The 11,095-nt window shown below is 35.3% G+C and overlaps 1 protein-coding gene across 1 annotated transcript; it reads left to right on the forward strand.

Moving 5' to 3' along the window:
- Positions 1-829: 829 nt before the first annotated feature.
- On the forward strand, positions 830-1,330 carry LOC131859107 (uncharacterized). The gene has a single exon (XM_059212642.1). The coding sequence runs from the start codon at positions 830-832 to the stop codon at positions 1,328-1,330; it is 501 nt and encodes a 166-aa protein (XP_059068625.1).
- Positions 1,331-11,095: the final 9,765 nt, after the last annotated feature.

An 11,095-nucleotide genomic window follows, 5' to 3' on the forward strand; every position in this document is an offset into this window, starting at 1 on the left:
ACCAAAAAGTGAGACACAAAAGCTAGCAAGGTACATGAATGGCCTTAAGTTCAACATTCAAGATGAACTAAGTTTGTTTAATTCTGAATCAGTGTACAAGTGTTATCAAATGGCACTTAGAATTGAGGAGAATCAAAAGAGGACAGGAGAACACAATAATAGAGGAAGGGGTGCAAATTTCAGAGATAAGGGAAGATTCAATGGTACGGGACCATCTCCTAAACCCCAAGGAGAGTCCAATCATTAGGAACATGAAGGAGAATCGGGGAACAAAGGTAACTTTAGAGGAAGAAGGAGGAATGGTAGAGGAAGATTTGGTTGAAGAGGACCTAGTGTCTTCACCAGTAGGTTTTTTTCATCCAACCAAGTTGGGCATCGATCATTTCGGTGTCCAGAGAAGCTGAGCAATAGTAGCCAAGGAGGTGATAGAAGATAAAATCTAATATAAGAAGAAGATAGTCAAACTATGACCTCCTACCACACATCTACCTCAAAGTCTACAGACCTGGAGCAAGGAGAACTCTTGATGATTAAGAGGACCCTCTTGAAGATACCAACCACCAAAGAACCCCCTCAGAGGAAATCTCTTTTTAGAACCTCTTGCAAGGTACACAGAAAGGTATGTAAAGTCATTGTGGATTTAGGGTCCACAGATAACATAGCTTCTATTGAAATTGTTACTAAACTTAACTTGCAAATATTACCTCATCCCCATCCCTATAAGGTGTCTTGGTTGAACAAAGGTCAACAAGCCTTGATTAGTGAACAAGTTTGGATAGAGTTTTCAATAGGTGAATACAAGGATAGAGTGTTGTGTGATGTGGTAGAAATGGATTCTTGTCATATGTTACTCTGCAGGCCTTGGAAATATGATGTAGATGCTAGGCATGAAGGTAGGAAGAATGTTTATACCATCACCAAAACTGGAGAGAACTTCACCATGACCCCTCTCCCAGATGACAGTAAGGATAAGAATATTTTGACTAGTGTCATGCTAGTAGATGAGGAGTTCATGAAGGTCTTAAAGGAGGAAGATACCCCTTTCTTTGCAATAGTTGTCAAGCCTAAGGATGAACCTAAGAAGCAACCTAAGAGTCAAGAGGCAAAGAGGAAAGTAGGCCCTAAGGAGGTTCAAGATTTGCTAGATAAGTATAAGGGAATAGTTGCAGACAGTACCACAGATGCTTTACCTTCTCAAAGGGAAATCAGTCATTGCATTGACCTTATACCAAGTGCAACATTTCCTAATAAGGTAGCCTACAAATTTTCCCCTGAGCAAAATGCAGAAGTTGCAAAAGATCCAAGAATTGCTAGAGAAAGGGTTCATTAGGAAGAGTATAAGTCCATGTGCAGTCCTGGCAGTGCTAGCTCCTAAGAAAGAAGGAACATGGAGGTTGTGTATAGATTCTAGAGCTATTAATAGGATAACAATAATATATATATTCTCAAAGCCAAGAATACATGATTTGATGGATTGTCTAGGAGGAGCCATGTACTATTCCAAGATAGACTTGAAAAGTGGTTATCACCAAATTAGGATTAGAGATGGAGACCAATGGAAGACAACATTTAAAACCAATGAAGGCTTATTTGAGTGGATGGTAATGTCATTTGGGCTTTCTAATGCCCCTAGTACATTTATGAGGTTAATGAATGAGGTTCTTAAGCCTTTTATCTATCATTTTGTGATAGTATACTTGGAGGATATCTTGATTTTTAGTAAAGATAGAAATGAACATCTAATACACTTGGATTTGGTGTTGAAGAGGTTGCATGAGGAGCAGCTGAAGATCAACTTGGACAAATGTGTTTTCTTTCAGGAAGAACTAGTGTTTCTTGGATTTGTCATTTCCAAAGGTAATCTGAGAATGGATCCATCTAAGGTGGAGGCCATCCTCAATTGGCCAACACCTAGGTTTGCAAGTGAGGTAAAAAGTTTCCATGGCTTAGCAAGCTTTTATAGAAAGTTTATTAAGAATTTGAGTGGGGTTAGTGCTCCTATGATAGATACCATCAAAGGAGGAAGGAAGTATCAATTTGCTTGGAATGATGAAGCTAATGAGACTTTTGAGTTCTTGAAAACAAAAATTTCAGAGTAGCCCATCTTAATCCTCCCTAATTTTCATTAAGTTTTCGCTATTGAGTGTGATGCATCTAAGAAGGCTATAGGAGGAGTCTTGAGTCAGGAGGGTAGACCTGTGGCCTTTTTCAGTGAAAAGTTAAATTAGGAAAAACAAAAATATTCAACCTATGATCTCGAGATGTATTCTTTGGTACAATCTCTTAGGAAGTGGAGACATTATTTATTGCCTATGGAGTTTGTTGTATATACTGACAACCATGCTCTAATGTTTTTGAACAGGTAGGAGAAACTAAATCACAGGCACATGAAGTGGATGGAGTACCTTCAAGCTTTCACATTCACTATCAAGCATAAGAAAGGAGTGACAAATAAAGTTGTAGATGCTCTTAGTAGGAGAAACTTGATCATCCAAGAAGTTCAATTGGACAACATGGGGATTCGCTCCATGAAGGACATGTATGATGGTGATGAAGATTTCAAAGCTCTAGCATATCAAGTTTGTAGGGAAATGGGAAATAGGTATCACACTGAGTTTTCTAAATTTATTTTGCAAGAAAATTTGTTATTTAAAGGGAGTCAACTTTGTGTTCCAAAGGGATCTATAAGGGAAAACGTCATAAAGGAAAATCATTGTGGAATTTTGACTGGGAACTTTAGGGTTGATAAGACCCTTGAACTAGTTAGGAGATTCTACTTTTGGCCAAGGATGCAAACAGATGTCAGGAGGTATGTAGAGGGTTGTTTGATTTGTCAAAAGGATAAAGGCAAGACATCTAATGAAGGATTGTATACACCTCTCCTAATACCTACTAAACATTCAGTGAGTATGAGTTTTGTAATGGGACTCCCAAAGACTAAAGCAGGATATGATAGTATATATGTTGTTGTAGATAGATTTTCCAAAATGACACATTTTTTGCCTTGTAAAACCACAAATGATGCCTCTCACATTGAAGGTATATTCTTTAAGGAGATTGTCAGACTTCATGGGTTACCACTGTCCATTATCTCAGACAGGGATTCTAAATTCATAGGGCATTGTTGGAGAACATTGTGGAAAAGGCTAGGTACAAACCTATCATTCTCATCCACCTACCATCCTCAGTCAGATGGTCAAACAAAGGTAGTTAATAGGTCCCTTGGTAATCTTTTGAGATGATTGACAAAAGAGCATGGAGCCACTTAGGATGTCATCTTGCCTCAACCAGAGTTTTCATATAATGACTCAGTCAACATGAGTACTGGTCTAACTCCTTTTTAAATTGTCTATGGAACACACCCAAGGGGTGTCTTGGAATTAAGAGATGTTAGAGATATGGACAAGAGGAGCACCCAAGCAGAGGACTTTGTAGAGGTCATGAAAGATATCCATGAGCAGGTGAGAGACAAACTGCAACATACCTCTAAGAAGTACAAAATAAATGCAGATAGGAAAAGAAGAGAGTTGCAATATCAAGTGGGAGATATGGTCATGATTCATCTTAAAAATGAGAGATTGCCTAAGGAGAAGTATACTAAACTGATGATGAAAAAACTTGGTCCTTTCAATATCCTCAAGAAATGTGGCAACAATTCCTATCAAATTGACTTGCCCTCTGATATAGGTTTATCTCCTATCTTTAATATTGCTGACATATATGCCTACAAGAATGTTGTGAATGATGTTGGTGATGCAGGTCATGTTGATCCACTTCTTCCTGATATGATGGCAGATGTCCTTTCTCAGCCTACACCTAAGATTGAATACATTATAGATAAAAGAGTTAGCAAACAAACAAGGAGACAGACATATTATGAGTTCCTTGTCAAATGGAAGGGCAAAACTTTGGAAGATTCCACATGGATGCCCGAGGAGGCCATTAAGATGACTGGAGATACACCTTCTGACATACCAACTCAAGGGACTTGAGTTTTTTTTTGACATGGGGAAAGGGCACCCAAGACATTTCTCAGAACCTTGAATATCACTAGGTTGTAGTAAGAGGTTAAAAGGGTGTAATCATGGTGTTGATCCTTTGGATCCACCTAATAATATTTTTCATCCAACTTGTAAGGCTAAGAGTCCCAAAGGTACCTTAAGACAACCTTGGGTCTCATTAGACAAATAGGACCTTAGAATAGGATGTCATAGGTGTTTTGATGTTGTTTTAGTAAATAAATGACTTTAGAATAGATCCTAAACATGTTTGAATCTTGGAGGATGCAAATTGCCAAAAGTTGCAAAATTGTCAAAATGTTATCAACAACTTTTTGTAATATTGCTCTGATAAGTTGCATTTTGGTTCCAACAGTCATAACCATTCAAAAAGGTTATTAGGTTCATTAGAAAGGGTCTATGTAAGCATGTGAAGGTTAGAGAGATTGGATGACACTTTTGGTGGAAAATTGAATGAAAAGCACTGAATTTCTTGAGCAATTTTCTTTTTCTAAGGTAGTACGGACTAGTACGGATTGCCAGATCAAAAACCTAGGCATGGAATGTTAGTAAATTGAATTAATTCTTATTTTCCTATGGATGGAGTTCACTTGGTGCCCGGATAGAGATTTTGTCTTCATTTTGTTCAGACTTGTCTAGAAACCCTTAATTTCAGGGTTAGTGCAGAGATGGAGCCCTAACTTGTCTTTTCTGCAGTGGAATCTCACGGCCACTTGGAAAATGCAAGTTAGGGGAGTGTATAGTAAGACCCTGAGGGCTTAGGACTAGAGCAATTTGTTTATTGCCTCAACCACCAAGTCCTAGGCTAAATATCTCTATGTATTTAGCCCAAGCGATGAAACCATTGTGTGGACAGTCAACCAAACAAGTAAGGTGACCGGTTTGTTAGTGGATCTCATTCATTTGGAGGTAGGAGAACCTAACCAAAGTGATGCATTGGTTCTATTCACCCATTACTTGATACTTACTTTGTTAACCAAGCCTAATTAGACCTATTAGGTCTATGAACATAGTAAGGGTTGGGGTATACTGGAGTAGGCTCAATTCCTACAACTTTGGGATCTTTTGTAAGTCCAAAAAGGGTATCCAAAACAGTGATTGTTGTGTCTAGTCCTTTGGAAGTTTTGCAAGTTGTTGCCGATAAACCGGTCAAAGAGACCTACTAGGATCCTCTAGCCCTATAAGGTTTCTTCACCTTGTGGAGGTCCCATAACCTAATTTGTGGTTGATTGTCCTCATATTAGACATAAATAAACTATCCCAATCATCAAATTGAATATTTGTAGATCGAAGGCCAGATTTCCCTATTTTGGTCAAATTTGGGGAAAGTGTCCCTAAAACCCAATTTTGATTGGAGTTGTGTAAGGTCCTGAGAACCTATGGGAAAATTTTAGGTTATGAAACACACTTAGGAGATCAGTCCTTCCATCTAGGAAGCCATTGGACCACCTAGGAGTGAGAAATCAATCTTTGGGTGTATAAACCAAGAAGTAGGCCCATTAGTACATTTCTTGTTGTGTACTCTACATCACATTCATTGTCAGAAGTTATTTTTAACATGCCTAAATCAATCCAATATTGTATTTGTTTTTTCAAATCTTGACACTCATTAGTAGAATAGTCATGGGTTTGATGAAATTTAAAAAAAGAATAATTTTGAAAATGTTGTTTATGTTTTCTTCTTCGTTTAGGACAAAGAGGAGGTATTAATTTGGAATTTAGAAGATTGGTCAACACATTTTCTTGTTGTAACTCAAAATTAGAATGAGAAGGTGTGGATTTACAAGACAATTAAGAAGAAGATGTTGACAAAGGAAAGTGTGATTTCTCATGACTTTATCGCTCGCATTCAAGCATTTGTCCATTGCATCCATGTGTATGTTCAAAAGAGGGTTCACTCTTATGCCCAATAAATTTCAATATTTGTGTTAAGAGAAAAATTTGGAATATGAAATTCAGGCATCTTAGACTTTCTAGAAAAGGTAGGAGTGAAATCTAAGGACCCCCAATCATCCTCTAAGAGTCCTTCTTTAGGAACTTCTTTGGTAGGAGATGGTGTATTTGAGTGAATTGAAGAGAGGATTGTAGGAACTAAGAAAGCATATTATGCTTCACTTATGTTCTTATCAACTACCTCATTAGTATATGTGTAAGGCACAACATGATAATCAGGAAGAATTTTTGATTTCCTAGGAACATGAATGGAATTGATTTGATTTTTGTTAGGCTCTTGATTTTTGGGAGAGAATTATGATGAGAAATAATATCATCCTCTTGTTCTAGGGTTTTGAAAAAGATAAGAAATTGAATTGTAATTTTGAAAAAGGGCAAACCTAATGAATAGGGCCACCTTAAATAATATTTAGAAAACTGAAATTGGTTGAGATTGATTGAAATTTGCACAAAATCCAATTAAATTTGAAAATTAGGGTTTTAGGACCTAACCACTGAATTTTAAAATTTGGAATTTTGGGAAGAGGAGGGAAATTGAAAATTTGAATTTTAGGCAAGAAAACAAGTCTGAAAACAGTCGCAAATCTGAAAATTAAATGTAAATCTAATTTTTGCACAAGTTCAAGTTGATGTTTGAAAATTAGGGTTTTAACAATTAACCACTTAATTTTGTAAATTTGATTTGCAAATTGAACAAGACAATGAAAGAATTGAATTTGATAAGCAATGTAATTTTTAGATCTAAGACAATAAAGAGAATTTTTTACAAAATACAAGCATGTAAGATGTCGGGTTCACCAAAATATAAAGTGGAAAATTGAACCCTAGTGATTCCCCACCTAGGAGAGAGAAAGGAAATCGCTAGGATGATTTTTACTTGGGAGATACTTTACATTCAAAAGAGGGGATGAATTCACTAGATACAAACCCTAAAGTGAATAAGGATCTGAATACTAAGTGAATTACAAGGATGAAATTCAATTTACCCTTTTTTGTAAGTAGAAGAGTTGACTTGTTGACTATGTGCAGAAAATGACAAAATGGGTGAAATAAGGAGCGATCGGTTTGGGATCGCACTGTAACTTTGGATTTGAGATATTTACACTGATACAAATCTTCCCTACAAATTTAGAGAAAATTCATCAAGACCGAGTTGAAGTTGCATCTAGTCCTCCGAAAAATCTGTGGGCCGAAAAGGGTTTTTTCATCTCTACAAATGAAGCCTAAATCTGCAATTACGGTTGCACACCTGCAACCTACACACATGAAAGAAGGGAAGAAGGGTTTTGGATAGGGGTTTGCCTTAGTCAAACCATGATTGAGGAATCAACCTTGAAAGAAAGTAATTGCAAATGCTTAAATGTAAATAATGGAAATGTATACCTTGTAGATTTGCAATTTTGTTGATAATGGTTGCTTTGCTTCTAGAATGTAATCACAAGTGTTGCATTAAATGGCATGTAACATGACAAAACCCTAACACACACATTCTTGCAAATGAATGTTGTAATGTTACTCCAATGGATGAATGAAGAAGACACCTGAAGAAGGAGATGTTTGAAGACTTGAACACTTGAACGCTTGATGACGATAATGAAGGTCGCCTCCTGAATTTCACTTATGAAAATTAGAGGACTAAATCCCATTTTATACTTGCCTAAGAGGATTAATTTTCATCTCACCGAAGACTGACATAGGGGAGATAGAATCCCGAAGAGAAAATTAGGGTCAAGGATCAGATGGACCCATTTTGGGACCACACAAAGAGGGAGGACAAGGGCACCACTTCCCTATCCTAAGGAGGACCAGGGCATGGCCCATTTTTGGTGCCTGAAACAAGGTCTAAACAAGTTATAAAGTGTGAAAATGAGGCCCAGTTCCATGGTGGAGGCATAGATGGGTCCCAATCAAGCGTGGGAGATGATATCACCAAGGTAAGCGGCCTAAAACATAGTCAAAATTGCAAGGGGTGCAATTTTATTACGTTACAATTGTTTCTAACAATTTTCCTATGATGTTTTGCAACTAAACACTATAGAGATTTTAGTCACACAATAAACGACACAAGCATCTATCTTTATAGACAAAGCATTCAGTTGCTCAAAATATTAATTAATATAGAGATAGGTTGTCTAAAAGCTTATCTGAAAATAAAATTTGAGAGGCTTGGCATTCTGCCTATCTATTTAAAACAACTAGATTAATTTTATCTTTAGGTGCTTCATGTTGATACATTTTCTTGTCATATTTACCATTGAGGTCAAGCATTGGCATAGTGTTCTCCTTTGCATATAAAGCATCTATCACAGGGTGCTCTTGGTCCTCAAGGCCTATCCATTGTGTTAGTATTGTTGTAGTTACCCATCTTATTGCTTCCATTGTGATTTCCTTCAAATTTATCTTTGAAATTGTTGTCTCACTTCAAATTTTAGATCTGATGATTGTTACATCCCAACTAATTATTATTTTGAAATTTCTTATTCCTAGCTTTTCTATTCTTATGTTTATGATAGTTGGCCATGTTTTGATGTTTGTGCTCTTATTTGGTTTCTTTCTCAAAATAATCATCCATTTTTTAAAGATTAAGGTTATCCACATCTACTCCAATCTAAGGCCTCAACCCCAAGATAAATTTCAAATTCAAAATAGTTCATCCATCTAGTACTATAGTACACACTTAAGCAAATCGATGAATTTTTTTTACTACTAAGTCATTGTAATGTTAACATGAGTCATATTTTAAAATTATGTCATCTTCTTATCATATAAGAGTTGATGTAACCACCTCTTCCTAAAAAGTTGAAGAAAGAGTTCACAAGTGATCCCATTGAGTAGCAACTACTTCTTTGTCTTTTTATCGTCTCACCAAGTTGTCACTTCACCATTGAATTGATATGAAACCCACATAGCCTTGGTCTCATCTAATAGATTATAGAGATTTAAGTAGTTCTCAATCTCAATGATCTAAGCCTGTGCTCCATCTTCTATTGTTTTTCCATCAAAATTGGTCAGTGCAATTATCTTAAAGTCTCTAGCTAGCTCTTCTTCAATTTGAACCTGATTGTTAACTTGGTTTCCATCCTCTTGGTTCTACTCTCCTCAATATCTTGTAACCTCTTTCTCTAAGTTGTCCATCTTGTTTCTTTGTTTGGTTAGGGAGTTTATGATTTGGTCAAACCTATCATTTTTCTCACTACTTTAGCCACTATAGTTACTATTCCTAGTGTTTACCATGATCGATTAAGAAATGACCTCCATCAAGGTTTGCATCTTATAGTAGACAAAGGCCCTCGAGTTGAACCTAGAGCTGTGATACCAAATGTAAGGGACATACCTCAAAACTCTATCACAAAATCAAATAACTAACTAAATTTCACATTAATAAGGAATTTAAATGAAACATCATTAATATATGAGTACATGTTAAATCTTCACATGAAGTAATGTCAAACCATGAATATAGAGTACAATAACATAATGTACAAATAGAGGTGACCTAGGCTCTCTAGTCCACCTTATCTAACAATACAATAAGAGGGAAAAAATTAATTAAATTATTTAATTAATATAAGAAAGGAAAAAATAAATAATTAAAAATTTATCTAATTTGTGCATGAGAAAAGAAAAAGAAAAAGAATTAAATAAATAGACTATTTAATTCATGTGCAAGTGAGGAATAAATAAAACAACAATTTCATTTATTGCTAGAAGAAATGTATTTAGAAAATGAATAATGAGATAAATTAAAATAATTTATTTAACTAAAGAAGAGAATTATAGCTAATTAAATAATTAAAATAATTATTTAATTATAGAAAAAATGGAAGAAAAGGATTTAATTAATGTGCATGGTGGAAGAAAATTTGAATAATTAAATAATAAAAGATTATTTAATTTGTGTTGCAAGAAAGAATTAATTAAATAGAAAAAAGCTCTGCTCTAAATATTTTTGTGCGCTCCAAATATCAAATCTTCACACATTTGTAACATAAAATGACAAGAAATTTATTTTTCATTAGCATTCATAAAGATAAACAAGAATCGTGAGGGAATCCAAACATATTTCACAAACGCGTCTCTAACTACCAAGATTAATTTGACACGCATGAATTACTATTTTTCTTTTAAATTTGGTTGTTTTTCTTTTTTTCTAACTGATTTTTTAAAGGTATAGACCCTAACAATTTTTCTAGGAAGTTACAAGACCTAAATGATCTAAGAAGCATTACAAGCACAACAAATTAAGGAAAATGCAAACAAAGTATAAATTAGATTTGGAAGAAAAAGTTGCAACAACATCATGAAAAACAAGAAATAAGGGTATTACAAAAATGTTAGCCTACAAATCATAGACATTGAGGCCAATAGTGAATAATATGTGGGAATCCTCCTGGAATTAGTAGTCATGTGTAGATTTATTGGCCCAGGAAAAGATAGAGAAATGATTAGAAAATAGATTATAGACAAATGGAAGACAAAGGCAATAATGTTTCTACCAAATGGATTTTTCATTTTGGCCTTCATTTTGCCTAAGATTAGCTCTCGACAATGGTTGAATGTATAATTTTTATGCAAAAATGGTGTCCTAAGTTCGAACCAACCAAGATAAGACCATATGATCGACCAATATGGATTAGACTAGAAAACCTTCCAATGAAATATAGGTTTGAAACTTGTTTGGAAAATATTGGTAGATCTTTGGGTACTTCAATGGATATTGATGCTAAATTATTAGAAGGGGATTCATACTTATACACCAAATTGCATATCACAATGGTCTAAAAAATCTCAAAGAATGTTAAATTAAGCGTTGAAGGCAACAACTAGATCTGATCCATAGAAATTGATGACAAATGACTTTTTTCTTAAATGCAAGGCCAGGGGTCACTAGGAGAAAGACTACGCAAGGGAATTGAAAGGCATTAAAGCATGGAAACCTAAGCAAATAGAAAAGAAAAGAAGCCCTCTTTGTTCTCCCAAAAAGAATCTAGTATGGAGAGAAAAAAAGGCTAAAAAGAACAACTGCACTATTCTAGAACCTGAGAAATTCATGAAGGAAGAAATAGGAGCAATACAGGAAAATAGAAAAAAAGAGGCAAACAAGCATCAATAAGTAGTCCTAA

This window comes from Cryptomeria japonica, chromosome 10, assembly GCF_030272615.1.
Source record: "Cryptomeria japonica chromosome 10, Sugi_1.0, whole genome shotgun sequence".
Lineage (NCBI taxonomy): Eukaryota > Viridiplantae > Streptophyta > Pinopsida > Cupressales > Cupressaceae > Cryptomeria > Cryptomeria japonica.